The following is a 15,000-nucleotide window of genomic DNA, read 5'->3' as shown; positions in this document are numbered from 1 at the left end:
ATTAGATGTTTCCCCTGATGAGGCCTATAGCCGACCCAGCTTTAGGCCTATAGCCGACCCAGCTTTAGGCCTATAGCCGACCCTCAAGCTGTTTTTGAACGGCGATTCATAATGGCAAGCGGGGCCGGCGGCAGCCAAGGGGCAAGGGTTCTGCCCACCCAATCAAAAGTGAAGAAAATATATTTTTAATTTTTTCAGACTATTAAAATATGTGTATTTACTAAACCAGGACCATCCCTAGCTTCTGATTGGGTGGGCACCGCGACAGCCCGCCTCCAAATTCACCCATCACCTTTCTGTGGTCACCTGTCAATCACGTCCACAGAGTCTCTCCTTTGCAAAGGCAGTTAGAAGGATACTCGGCAACTCTTTTCACACGTTAACCTTCTTTCTGTTCGCAAAAACTCATCACTACAGCAAATGTGCCAAAGAGCAGTCGCAGAGATCTTGCAAGGGCAAAAAAAATCCTTTCTTGGTGTTTATTTTGGAGGGGGGGGGGGGGGGGCTCACTGACAATTTAAGCTTAGGGCACCCAAAAGCTTAGCAGCGGCCCTGCATATAGTATTCAATCAAAACAATTCATTTCACTTTGAATTTTCCCAAAACAGATTTCAGTTTCCTGCATTATGGGACGGTGTCAGACCTGAATGTAGTTTTCAGTTCAGTTACTTTTAGAGGATTTGAAGGCTGCTCCCATTGGTGTCAAATGTCAATTCTTATTGTTGCTCATGTGAGAAATCGACCATCTTGATCTTGATAACTCAGAAATACAGAGAGAGTTTATTTCTCCTGTGAGAGTCGGTTCCCATGACATTTTCCTCTTCATTCAGAGTTCCTCATACCGAGGACAGAGAGTGAGAGAGAGAGACAGAGAGAGAGAGACAGAGAGAGAGACAGAGAGACAGACAGACAGAGAGAGAGAGAGAGACAGACAGAGAGACAGAGAGACAGACAGAGAGTGAGAGAGAGAGACAGAGAGAGAGACAGACAGACAGACAGAGAGAGAGAGAGAGAGACAGACAGAGAGACAGAGAGACAGACAGAGAGTAACTTGTGCCCTGTAGTCAACAGAACCAGTTTTACATCTCATGCTGGGAAGTAAACAACTGGAGTCACTGCAGAATGTTTCTATGTGAATCCAAACCTGGATCTTTGTATAGAGCTGTGACAGTCTGAACAGAACCAGAGCCGTCTCACCACCAGCTGATTTGGGGTTTTAGGATGAGATGGAAACCAAAGAAACAGGTTGTTAGGGTTAGGGCTGCTGTCCCTGAGCATTGAACCAGACCTGGGGGCAGCAGCGGTGTTAGCCACAGGCTCAGGACCCAGCCACAGGCTCAGGACCCAGCCACAGGCTCAGGACCACAGGCTCAGGACCACAGGCTCAGGACCCAAAGAACTAGATTGCGGGTATAAGCCGTGGAGATGTGTTTCCTCAGGAGGGGGGCTGGTGTCTCCCTTAGAGACAGAGAGGAAGGGAGGGAGGGATAGATAGATAGATAGATAGATAGATAGATAGATAGATAGATAGATAGATAGATAGATAGATAGATAGATAGATAGATAGATAGATAGATAGATAGATAGATAGATAGATAGATAGATAGATAGATAGATAGATAGATAGATAGATAGATAGATAGATAGATAGATAGACAGATAGATCTGGTAAGGATGCCCCCTGGGTGCTCCCATAGAGAGGTGTTCCAGGCTCCACCATGACCCAGGACTAGGTGGAGAGATTATATCTCCACACTGGCAACACCTCGGGATCCCCAGTCAGAGCTGGTTGATGTGGGAAGGAAAAGGGAAGTTTGGGGTCCATGATGGAGCTGTTGTCCCTGCGTCCCCCTGCGGCTCCATCCCGGATGAGATCAGATCTGTCTGTTACCGGTAAGAAAAACAACCATTTCCTAGTGTCACAAAATATTTCCCGTTTGACCCGTTCAGTTGAAACTCAACCAATAACAAACTCTTTGTTTTAGTGTGTGGGAAAAAGATTCCACACTTCACCTCTGCCCCAGGCTGTTTTGTAATTGGTCGGACTGGTGTGACATCACAGCTCTTCTTTAGATATAGGAAGTGAACTCATGAGACAACGCCACAGAGTCTCAGTCTGCAGGTGACTTCAGACAGGTAAGCATTCAACTATACTAACTATACACTCAGAATGTTGTAATTTTGAAATAATATTAATTCTATACTATTTACTAGTTACACAGGCTGACAAATATAATTTACTCTCTTTACGAGTTGCCAAAAGCCTGATCATGTTTAGGAAAGATTTGTGGTGGAAATTAAACTGGTGTCTGTCTGTCTGTCTGTCTGTCTGGTGTCTGCACTTCGAGGTGCTACGAGGAACTTTTAAATATCAATAGTCTAATATTTCCTCTGATGATCATAAATGGCATGTAACAGCAAAACGAGACCATCAGTGCAAAGAATGCTATTTTTATAGTTTTTCTTAATGCCTTTGTCATGGGTCCCTCACCCTGGAACTAGCTGGCATAATAAAGAACACTGCTGCTTTTGTCCAAAGGGGGCGCAAGAATGAACAAAAGCTGAAAGTTCCTCGGAGCACCTTTAAAGGCTGAAGACAGTGTTTTCCTCTTAGCAGCCGGTGAGACTGAATCTTTAGAGGGATCATGGGTCACTGAGAGGCTGCTTACCTTTACATATAATACTTATTTTAAAGACCTACTTCACCGGTTTGAATATGAAGGTGCATTGAACTCTGAGATCCTATGTAGTATAAATGTGCAATAAAAAATTGAATTGGTTCATCCTATCCTGAGAAAAGGCAGAAAGAGTGTTTTATGGTCTCACTGTCTAACCCTACATTTTAGGATTATCAGGACAGCTGGGCCAACGGAAGACTGAGGGAAGACAGAGGGAAGAAAAATCTCATTCATTATATTATAATAGTGATTTTATAATGATAGAACACCTGTTCCGTATGGGTGAAGTATTCCTTTAAGTGTTTCAGTATTTGGTGTTGTGAGCCTTTAAGGCCGCAGGAGAGCAGGGCAGACCAACATGATGTGCAGGTACTGAGGGCAGGTAAAGCAGTGCGCTGCATCTTCCTCCAAAACACTTCTGAGACTAAAATACAAAGTCTGTAGATCTAGTATGAGCAGCAGCTAGTCAAGACATAAAGAGTCCAGCTGCGTGTGTAGAACTGAATGGTTTCAGCAGCGAGTGCATTGATCACTATCAAGCTGAGGTTGTATTAATGCCCACAGCAGCACTAGCAGGTTGTATAGTTGTAAATCTGATCGTCAAGTCTGATACAATCTTGGGGGATGTTGTCACTGTCACTCTCCTTCTCTCAGGAGTTTTCTTTGGCTCTTGTTTGATGTTTGTCGGGATTGTAAAGTGAAGACGCAGAACGGTCCAGTTTTTAATCTGTTCTGAATCTGCACATGAACAAAGAACTGAAAACTAAAGTTTGAATTAATTTTTTAGGAAATAAAAACGGCTGATCAGCGATCCAGACAGACTGACATCAGGATTTTAAACCAGTAACTTCAGCAGATCTCTGACAATGAAGGTAAAGTTGACATGTATCTGTGTTTTATCTCTGTATGCTAACGGGTTCTTTTAAATGCATAAAATAATAATATTAGATTAGATTTATATAGGGTTAACCCTAACCCGCTTTTCTCACACTCAAAGTGCTCATGATGCCCATCAGTCGACGTGAAGTCACAGAATTAAATCAGATTAAAATAAACGTAAATTAGGAAACAAATATACTAGTGCTGATAAACAATTAACTAATTCATCTCACAATTTCCTGTAATTAATCTATATTAATTGATCAATAAATTAATGGCGATTATTCTCATGTTTCTACTTAAAGACCTACTTCACCTTAAAGACCTACTTCACCTTAAAGACCTACTTCACCTTAAAGGCCTACTTCACCTTAAAGACCTACTTCACCTTAAAGGCCTACTTCACCTTAAAGGCCTACTTCACTGGTGGGAATATGAAGGTGTATTGAACTCTGAGATCTGAGATTCTGAGATATGTAGTATAAATGTGCAAAAAAAATTGAAATTGGTTCATCCTAACCTGAGAAAAGGCAGAAAGAGTGTTTATTTTAACCCTATATTTCTCTTTCTGTGACATCACAGAAAGAGAAATATAGGGTTAAAAAAATATTACTGTGATGTCTTTTACTGACATCACAGTAATATTTACAAAGTAAGTTTTTCATTCATTCATTCATTCAAGCTTCTGATCTTTCCCCATCTCAACATCTCAACATCTAACCCTCTGCTCTGTCCCAGCTGGTGTTAGTCCTCCTGCTCCTGGCTCCAGTGTTGATCAGCTGCTACCGGCGCAGTCTGCCGGTCGACTGCAGTGTCATCCACAGCAGAGACAGGAAGAGCCCCAGTGGAGTGTACACCATCTATCCCATTGGACCCACATCTGCTGTACAGGTAAACTGGTTGTTTTCTGATGTGTTTTATGTATTCTAATCATGCCCCTGTAAAGCACTTTGGGTGGCCTTGTGTCTGAATTGTGCTGTATAAATAAACTTGCCTTGCCTAAACTTCATCCTCTAGTGCACAACCATTCACCTTTAGTTACTAGAGATGTTGTTAGTGCAGCAACACTATAAAGTAACGCTTACATTTCTAAGGCTTTATCGATAGTGCAGAGAGACAGAGATGAAATGTGTCAGAGAGGGAAATGACATGCAGAGAACGACCCGGGCTGGATTCTAACCCGGGTCTGCTGTGAAGAGGACAGACAGACAGACAGACAGACAGACAGACAGACAGACAGACAGACAGACAGACAGACAGACAGACAGACAGACAGACAGACAGACAGACAGATAGAGAGGGGAATGACATGCAGAGAACGACCCGGGCTGGATTCTAACCTGGGTCTGCTGTGAAGAGGACTGAGACTCTATTGGGGGGGGGGGTAGGGGGGGGGCTACACCATGAGCATCCCACTTGAATTGACTGTTTTGTGATGACTGTGTTTGTTTGCAGGTGCACTGTGACATGGAGTCAGCTGGAGGGAGCTGGACGGTGAGTTTGTCTGATCAATGCAAATTAAAGGTGCAGTGTGTAATATGACATCATCAAGAAAGTTCTACAAAGTTCTAGAATGCAACACTCCCTGGGTAACCCCAACCCTTTAGAACAGGGGTGTCCAAACTTTTTTCACTGAGGGCCACATACAGAAAAATCTACGAAGGGCCGGGCCACTTTGCAAAAATAACACATTTATCAGGACATGTAGCTGCTCTGATGTTTAGTTTCATAGTGTCTTCGTACATTGTAATCCTTCTTTACGGCAACACTTTACTTGCACATTAAACAGACACATTCCCCCTCTTGTTTATATGCCAATGATACACCCAGTGTTTTCTGCTTTTGTGTCCAATGTCCAACTGGGTGAAAATAGTAGCCAGCCGAGAAAAAAAAATGTTCAGCAATTATGCACTAAATTAAACGTACTTATGGATATTATAATTATTTTCTACAAAATCTGCTGGGAAATATAACCCAATATTCTACACACTGCAGGTTTAAAGGAAACAGAAAACCCAGAGTTTCCACTGACTCAGAGCGAACAAACTCCGAGTCGCCTCAAAACCTGCATCTTGAAATACCCCCCGCAGGTGTTCCAGAGGAGAGTGGATGGCACGCTGAACTTCTACAGGCCCTGGGACCAATACAAGAGGGGCTTTGGGACCGCTGCTGGGGAGTACTGGCTCGGTGAGAAATGAAAAAAAATGGATAGAGTGTGTACCATATTGACTCTGGCCTTCGTTGCAGAATCCGACCCGTGGACCTTTACTGCAGGTCATCCCTCTCTCTCTCTCTCTCTCTCTCTCTCTCTCTCTCTCTCTGTCTCCCCATTTCAACTCTGTACTGACTCAATGAATCTCACTGTTCATACAGTCCAAACATTAAACTCTGTTTCTGCTCCAACAAATTCATTATATGAAGTTAGTTTTTATAAGCGATTTGCAAAACAGATATTGTATTTTAAATCAAGCATTATCAACTAGCTCACAGGCACAACAAGATATGGTGGTGAAACCAAGATACAGTAGCAAGCATGCCAAGAGACCGGTAGGAGCGATTATTGAGTCACCTGTGTGTATGTGCAAAAGATAAACAAAACAATGATCCACTCATCGAAAAACAGAGTCACTCTCGACTAGAGAATAACTTGAGTTTAGTCTAAAGGATATTTCTATAGGGAATGTCAAAGAATATTAAATTAAGAATGTACAGTTCTTTTTTTTATTTATTTTTTTTTGGCATTTTTATGCTTTATTGACAGTGTAGAGACAGAGGTGAAATGGGGCAGAGAGGGGAGTGACATGCAGAGAACGACCGCGGGCTGGAATCCAACCCGGGTCGGCTGCTGGCCGAGGCCCATGGGGGGGACGCCCTACCAACTGAGCTAAGGGCCCATGGGGGGGGACGCCCTACCAACTGAGCTAAGGGCGCCCCCATAAGAATGTACAGTTCTAAACAAAATGTAAAAATTTAAAAATGTGTGTGTGTGTGTGTGTGTGTGTGTGTGTGTGTGTGTGTGTGTGTGTGTGTGTGTGTGTGTGTGTGTGTGTGTGTGTGTGTGTGTGTGTGTGTGTGTGTGTGTGTGTGTGTGTGTGTGTGTGTGTGTGTGTGTGTGTGTGTGTGTGTGTGTGTGTGTGTGTTCAGGTCTGGAGAACATCCACCAGTTGACGCGTTATGGAAACCACGAGCTGCGGGTGGACATGGAGGACTTTGAGGGGAAGAAAGCGTTCGCTCTTTACTCCTTTTTCGACGTTGGATCGGAGCGGTACGGATACACTCTGCGTGTCTCTGGATTCACCAATGGAGGGGCAGGTGAGCGTCTGTGTGACGGGCGCCCTTAGCTCAGTTGGTATGGCGTCCCCCCCAATGGGCCGGGCCCAGCAGCAGACCCGGGTTCGATTCCCGCCCGCGGTCGTTCTCTGCATGTCACTCCCCTCTCTGCCCCATTTCAACTCTGTCTCTACACTATCAATAAAGCATAAAAATGCCAAAAAAAAAAGAAAAGCAGGTGAGGAGGAGGCAGCAGCAGTAGGAATATATTTCTGAAGGATCAATATATTCAACCAGTCGCAACGTGAACAAGATAATATCAGATATCTACTGATCTCTACTCTGCAGTCACAGACAGAGCCTTTAAACTACGTCACTAGGTGAAGGTGCCACACTGGTCCTAGTCAGTTCTAGTAGAACAGTCTGTAGAGTGGCAGCATTGTAGTCGTCACAGTGTTACTACTAATGTCAAGATTAAATACGCAGCTTCATGTTGTGTTTCTGTAGGAGACTCCCTGACTGGTCACAACGGAATGAAGTTCTCCACCTTCGACAAAGACCAGGACGCCTGGGGTGGAAACTGTGCCAAATCATACCTGGGGGCGTTCTGGTACGGTAAATGTCACCAGACAAATCCAAACGGGGTCTACCGTTGGGGGGCTGACAGTACTCTCTTTGCTGTTGGGATCGATTGGTACCAATGGAAGCGTTATGACTACTCCCTGAAGACCATCAGCATGATGATCCGTCCTGTGCACTAATTCTCCAGGACAAACGTACAGCAGAATATCAGCTCATCTCTTGTGATTTTTTCCTTTCTCTTGCTAAACATGTAGTCTCACTCTGGGCCTTATAGTCCTGAAACTACCACAGGCACAATCCACCAGCTCTGGAATAACAACTCATATCTGTAACATCTCAACTATTAATATACATAACCAATGCATCTGGATTTATGACCAAGTTAAGAACGGAAATTGGGGAAATGACTAAACCGATGCAAAGCCAGTGCTGCTTGATATGTGCCAGCAGGAAAGTAGGGCCCATAATCTCTCAATAGAAACTGACATATAGAGTCTGATAGTGTGTAAAGTCTTCTGTCAAACAGCTGTTGGTGTAGAGAAATGATTCTCTGCTGGTTAAGATGTTACCTTCAGTCTGCTGGCTGCAGCTAAACACACACTCAGCTTTAAAGTCTAACTAACTAGTTTCAACCCTAATGTGAATCATTCTCTGCTGTACGTCACAATAAAGTAGAAGCTGAGCAGCAAACTGGTGTTATCTGATGTCTTCTGTCTGTCTGTCTGTCTGTCTGTCTGTCTGTCTGTCTGTCTGTCTGTCTGTCTGTCTGTCTGTCTGTCTGTCTGTCTGCCCGCCTGTCTGTCTGTCTGTCTGTCTGTCTGTCTGTCTGTCTGTCTGTCTGTCCAGGGCCGCCGCTCCCTATACGCAGGGTATGCAGAGCCCAAAAAAATGTTGTTTTACATGTGGCCTAAGTTGGGAGAGTGGCCTAAGTTGTGCCACCTTTTACTCAAAGTGATTTTAAAGTGAGGCCTTGACAGTTATGTCTCCAATTCAAATATGTACATATATTTCAGGGTGTTGTGCATCCCTGGCAATAAAAACTTTGGATCTGGAATAAACTGTTGAAGAAATATAGCTTTCGGAAAAAAAGTTGTCTTGTTGCACAACTTGCCCCCGGTGTGGTGTAAGTTGTGCAGTTGGAGAGAATACCATGGGGTAAATTGTGTCATTGATATATATCTCATAAACTGTAATGCAAGACAAATCCATTAGACAATCACTTATTTAAGGTGTATTTAAAGTAAATAAAGTAAATAGTTGACAAAGATTGAAGGACAATTTTCTTAAACAAGGCCTAGCAGATCTAATGGTTTTACCTGCAAAGCTCACAATGACAAAGTCACCATCATTATCTTTCTGGCCATCTGAACTCTCATCAGTGGTGTCGTTAAGTGGAATTGAGATGTCACTCTCTTCTGAGCTACTGTAGACAATCACTTTCTTTTGGTGACCAGCGTATACAGCCATGCCAATGGCACAACTCTCAGAAATGTACTTTGCACTAGCTGCTCCGTGCTTGTGGAACCAACTGCCACCTGACAAATGTGATTCCCCCTACATTTCTGCCTTTAAATCAAGGATCAAAACCCATCTGTACACCCTGGCGTTTCCTCCCCATTAACTATCTTACCTCTGCACTACTATCTGTGTTTATATGTGGATGTCTGGGCTTTATGTCTTTTATTTTGGTTATTGTTATTTTACCTTCATTGTTTACCTACTGAATGCACTATGTACAGCACTTTGGACAGTGCAAACTGTCATAAATGTGCTTTTATAAATACATTTTACTTACTTACTTATAACTCACCCCAGGCCCTCTGGCACAAATCACCCCAACCCCAGAATTTTGGATAATAAGCATGATGCAGCAGGTTAGGGCTGACATCGTGCTAACTATATAGACACAAAGTGTAGCATACTAAAGCACTAAAACATGTGTCAAATGTTTTCAAACTTGTCTATAATTGTTCAGACACAATAATCAAAAAACCTTGATGATGGAAATTTTACTTTGAAAGGCAAAAAAACTGTTTTTTGAGCTTAAATGTGCTTATATCTTATTCCTTGTGTCTCCCTTCTTTACAGGATGAGTTAAATGGATGGCTCTTCTTAGATATGTGGTCACATTTCCAATTTCTTCCACGGTTTTCTAGAAACAAGGGGTGGCACAACTTCCCCACCGGCACAACTTAGGCCACTCTCCCCTATTTACCTTATTTTTATTTATTTTTTTATTACAAAGGAAAAAGAGATGATCCGGGGGCCCCCAAAAATGTAGGTTTCTTAAACAATTTCATGATGATCATTACATTCCAAAAAATATATAAATTAGTTATGAACAAGCCCATCGTTGTTTTTTCTTAATTGTGTAACCATCACTCAATTCGGACAAGCTACACGTTTCCCCCAATTATAGCCGACCCAGCTTTATCAGGCTGTTTTTGAATGGCTATTCTTTTTCAGCTAATTAAAATATGTGTATTTACTAAACCAGGACCATTCCTAGCTTCTGATTGGGTGGGCACCGCGACAGCCCGCCTCCAAATTCACCCATCACCAGTTTTTCTGTGGTCACCTGTCAATCACTCCTTTGCAAAGGCAGTTAGTAGGATAACTCTAACACGTTAAGCTGTTCTTTCTGTTTAAGCTTAGGGCACCCAAAAGCTTAGCAGCGGCCCTGATACTATCCATACTAACTCCTAAAGAAACAATAGAATATATAATATATACTGTTACTGGCTTTACTAATGTTAATATGAGTGTTACTGTTAGTCCAGGGCTTTGTGTAGGATCCATACTAAACTATCCATACTAACTCCTATTACTGTCAGACCAGGGCTTTGTGTAGGATCCATACTAAACTATCCATACTAACTACTATTACTGTCAGACCAGGGCTGTGTAGGATCCATACTAACTCCTAATGGAACAATACATTATATTATTACGACTCCTAAAGGAAAAAAGTCAGAAAAACTCAAATAAATCAGAAGAATGCAAAAAAAGCTGCAAATGTGTGTCTCTCTCTCTGTCTCCGTGTCTCTCTCTCTCTGTAGACAGACAGACAGACAGACAGACAGACAGACAGACAGACAGACAGACAGACAGACAGACAGACAGACAGACAGACAGACAGACACTCAGACAGACAGACAGACAGACACTCAGACAGGCAGGCAGGCAGGCAGACAGACAGACAGACAGACAGACAGACACTCAGACAGACAGACAGACAGACAGACAGACAGACAGACAGACAGACAGACAGACAGACAGACACTCAGACAGACAGACACTCAGACAGACAGACAGACAGACAGACAGACAGACAGACAAGACAGACAGACAGACAGACTCTCTCTCTCTCTCTCTGTGTAAACAGACAGACAGACAGACAGACAGACAGACACTCAGACAGACAGACAGACAGACAGACAGACAGACAGACAGACAGACAGACAGACAGACTCTCTCTCTCTCTCTCTGTGTAAACAGACAGACAGACAGACAGACAGACAGACACTCAGACAGACAGACGCTCAGACAGACAGACAGACAGACACTCAGACAGACAGACAGACAGACAGACAGACAGACAGACAGACAGACAGACTCTCTCTTACCTTCTGGCTCTTGACCTCCTCCAGTAGTCTCTCTCTCTCTTGTTGTGTTCTGTCGCTACTCGCTGAGTCTCTACGCAGAGCGGCCATCTTGAATGATCGACGGCTCTTCTTCCACCTCCCTGTTCCCCCGTCTGACAGCGAGGGCGACTGGGAGCCTTCAGCCGCCGGCAGCTGACCTGGTCACATCACATCAAATCAGTTTTATTTGTATAGCCCAAAATCACAAATAGACATTTGCCTCAGTGGGCTTTACATTCCATACAGTATGACACAATATGACACCCTGCCCTTACACCCTTAGCTCGGCTGAGAAAAAACTCCCAGTAAAAAACCCTTTACCGGGATTAAAAAATTTGAAGAAATCTCAGGGAGAGTTGACAGAGTAAGGGATCCCTCTCCCAGGACGGACATGCTGCAATAGATGTCATAAGTAGAGACAATCACGATCAAATGATTTCATTAAAGCCCTACTTCCCCGGTGGGAATATGAAGGTGTATTGAACTCTGAGATCCTGTGTAGTGTAAATGTGCAAACATTTTAGAAATGGGTTCATCCTAGCCTGAGGAAAGGATTCATTTGTGAAGTGCGATTGCCTGAGAATGGACGGGGAATGTTCTGTCCTTTCTTCCAGGATGTTCAGAGTTCCTTTAATCAAGAGGATCCAGCTTTGACAGATTATTATGATTGACAGCTCATGAAAACCCCAAATTCAAAATCTCAGAAAATTTGAATATTACATGTTCTCAGTACTTGGTCTGGGCCTCTTCTGCATGAATTCCTGCCTAAATTCCAATTCCTTTTCCATGACATTCTAACAATATGAGTTTCACCTGTACACAGGATATATTGACCCAGCTGACCTGATGGCTCGGCGAATGGCAGCACAGCAGGGTCGGGCTCGGCCAATGGCATCGCAGCAGGGCCGGTGGGGGGCGGGGTCATTGAGTCTGCAGACAGTAATGTAGCAGGACATCAGATGAGTTAATAAAACATGTGTGACCTGTTACTCTTACCTGTCTGTCTGTCTGTCTGTCTCTTGTCTGTCTGTCTGTCTGTCTGTCTGTCTCTAACCTGTCTGTCTGTCTGTCTGTCTGTCTGTCTGTCTCTTACCTGTCTGTCTGTCTGTCTCTTACCTGTCTGTCTGTCTGTCTGTCTGTCTGTCTGCCTGTCTGTCTGTCTGTCTGTCTGTCTGCCTGTCTGTCTGTCTGTCTGTCTGTCAGTTACCTGTCTGCATGTCTGTCTGTCTGTTACCTGTCTGCATGTCTGTCTGTCTGTTACCTGTCTGTCTGTTACGTGCCTGTCTGTCTGTCTGTCTGTTACCTGTCTGTCTGCTTGTCCATTCCGGCGTCTCCACATGGAAGACGCTCTGGCTGCTTTCCTGCGCCGGTCTCTTCCTCAACGACTGGAACGAGTTTCTACAGGAAGTGGTGACACGTTAGGCCCAAGGGCTCATGGGAAATGTAGGCATCCCTCCCTGCTATTAACTCTGCGTTTCAAAATCACATACTCTTTCTTTTTACTACACTACATACTAAAGCACAGAAGAGTTTTAGTCTTTTTACTACACTACATACTAAAGTACAGAAGAGTTTTAGTCTTTTTACTACACTACATACTAAAGCACAGAAGAGTTTTTGTCTTTTTACTACACTACATACTAAAGCACAGAAGAGTTTCAGTCTTTTTACTACACTACATACTAAAGTACAGAAGAGTTTTAGTCTTTTTACTACACTACATACTAAAGTACAGAAGAGTTTTAGTCTTTTTACTACTCTACATACTAAAGCACAGAAGAGTTTTAGGGCCACAGACAGGAGAAAAAAAAATCAGATAAGGAAGATTTATTTTCATTATGTCGAGAAATGCCAAGAATAAAGACGAATACTCCAAAATGCTATTGGAGTTAGTGGGGCATTTATGTATTTTCAGCATACTACAATTGACGTGCATGTATTGGGACGTCCTAAATCTTTTTCTGGTATACTAAATAGTAGGGAAGTATGGGGATTGGAACGCAGGGAGATTTACCCTGCGTTCCACTATCTACTATTTAGTTTGGTAGAAAAAAGATTTAGGATGTCCCAATTCCTGTGGTCAGATTAAGTATGGTTAGAAATACCCAGATGTCCTACTACCTCTTAAGTAGATTATTTTTATCATCAAATGTAGTATGTAGAATAGAAAAAAGAAAGAGGAGGAGATTTGGAATGCAGGGTTAGTTTGTCCCAATACATGATACAAAATACCCAGATGTCCTACTACATCCGGTGGTGATTTTTAGTGTTGAAACCAGCAGCTTTATGGAGGTTCTGACCCACAATCATGTCAACTGAAACCCCAAATTACAAAGCTAGAAGGAATTTGTCTATTTGGATTTACACACACACACAGACAGACGGACGGACGGACGGACGGACGGACGGACGGACGGACGGACGGACGGACGGACGGACAGACAGACAGACAGACAGACAGACAGACAGACAGACAGACAGACAGACAGACAGACAGACAGACACACACACACACACACACACTCACTGGAAGTGTATGAGTGGGTGTTTGAGTGACATGTCAGCTAGCAGCGTTCGTAGCGACGAGACGTTAGCGCTCTCCTCTCCCACCAAACCCAACGGGCTGGACAGCACGGGCAAGAAGTCATCTGTAACACACACACACACACACACACACACACACACACACACACACACACACACACACACACACACACACACACACACACACACACACAGAGTTGTGTAGGTCATGGGACAGTCATTGAATCATGGAACATTTCCTTATTTTAAAGGTAAAAATTGCTCATGTTGCTTATTGAAGTCATATGGAGTAAAGTCATCCTCTCCGAATGTTTTACTATATTACCATTGTGTCCTTGAGCTTTTATTTTGAAGTGAAATACTTTACATAATGTGTCTCTCCTCAGAGACCCTAACCTCTACCCTAACCCTAACCCTCTTTCCTCAGAGACCCTAACCTCTACCCTAACCCTCTCTCCTCAGAGACCCTAACCCTAACCCTCTCTCCTCAGAGACCCTAACCTCTACCCTAACCCTCTCTCCTCAGAGACCCTAACCCTCTCTCCTCAGAGACCCTAACCCTCTCTCCTCAGAGACCCTAACCCTAACCCTCTCTCCTCAGAGACCCTAACCCTCTCTCCTCAGAGACCCTAACCCTAACCCTCTCTCCTCAGAGACCCTAACCCTAACCCTCTCTCCTCAGAGACCCTAACCCTAACCCTCTCTCCTCAGAGACCCTAACCCTAACCCTCTCTCCTCAGAGACCCTAACCTCTACCCTAACCCTAACCCTCTCTCCTCAGAGACCCTAACCTCTACCCTAACCCTCTCTCCTCAGAGACCCTAACCCTAACCCTCTCTCCTCAGAGACCCTAACCTCTACCCTAACCCTAACCCTCTCTCCTCAGAGACCCTAACCCTAACCCTCTCTCCTCAGAGACCCTAACCTCTACCCTAACCCTAACCCTCTCTCCTCAGAGACCCTAACCTCTACCCTAACCCTCTCTCCTCAGAGACCCTAACCCTAACCCTCTCTCCTCAGAGACCCTAACCTCTACCCTAACCCTCTCTCCTCAGAGACCCTAACCTCTACCCTAACCCTAACCCTCTCTCCTCAGAGACCCTAACCTCTACCCTAACCCTCTCTCCTCAGAGACCCTAACCCTAACCCTCTCTCCTCAGAGACCCTAACCTCTACCCTAACCCTCTCTCCTCAGAGACCCTAACCCTAACCCTCTCTCCTCAGAGACCCTAACCCTAACCCTCTCTCCTCAGAGACCCTAACCTCTACCCTAACCCTCTCTCCTCAGAGACCCTAACCTCTACCCTAACCCTCTCTCCTCAGAGACCCTAACCCTAACCCTAACCCTAACCCTCTCTCCTCAGAGACCCTAACCCTAACCCTCTCTCCTCAGAGACCCTAAC

General features: G+C 44.1%; 2 protein-coding genes across 2 annotated transcripts in view; one reads left to right on the top strand and one right to left on the bottom strand.

Moving 5' to 3' along the window:
- Positions 1-15,000, bottom strand: part of LOC307270417 (uncharacterized protein) — a gene marked incomplete at its 3' end in the record, with an annotated part of 37,768 nt that overhangs the window by 6,524 nt on the left and 16,244 nt on the right. The window contains 4 exon segments of the mRNA XM_080054298.1: positions 11,036-11,211; positions 11,897-11,983; positions 12,357-12,451; positions 13,581-13,701. Coding sequence (XP_079910424.1) covers positions 11,036-11,211; positions 11,897-11,983; positions 12,357-12,451; positions 13,581-13,701 — 479 coding nt within the window.
- LOC307270412 (microfibril-associated glycoprotein 4-like) lies at positions 3,545-7,588 on the top strand (the record flags this gene model as incomplete). Its single annotated transcript, XM_080054294.1, has 6 exons — positions 3,545-3,550; positions 4,296-4,448; positions 5,013-5,051; positions 5,648-5,744; positions 6,702-6,869; positions 7,335-7,588. 6 exons carry the CDS (start codon positions 3,545-3,547, stop codon positions 7,586-7,588), a joined length of 717 nt encoding a protein of 238 aa, XP_079910420.1.

This window comes from Ammodytes marinus, assembly GCF_949987685.1.
Source record: "Ammodytes marinus genome assembly, contig: scaffold_76, whole genome shotgun sequence".
NCBI lineage: Eukaryota > Metazoa > Chordata > Actinopteri > Uranoscopiformes > Ammodytidae > Ammodytes > Ammodytes marinus.
The sequence above is the reverse complement of the archived record's forward strand: the minus strand, read 5'-3'. Positions and strand labels throughout refer to the sequence as shown.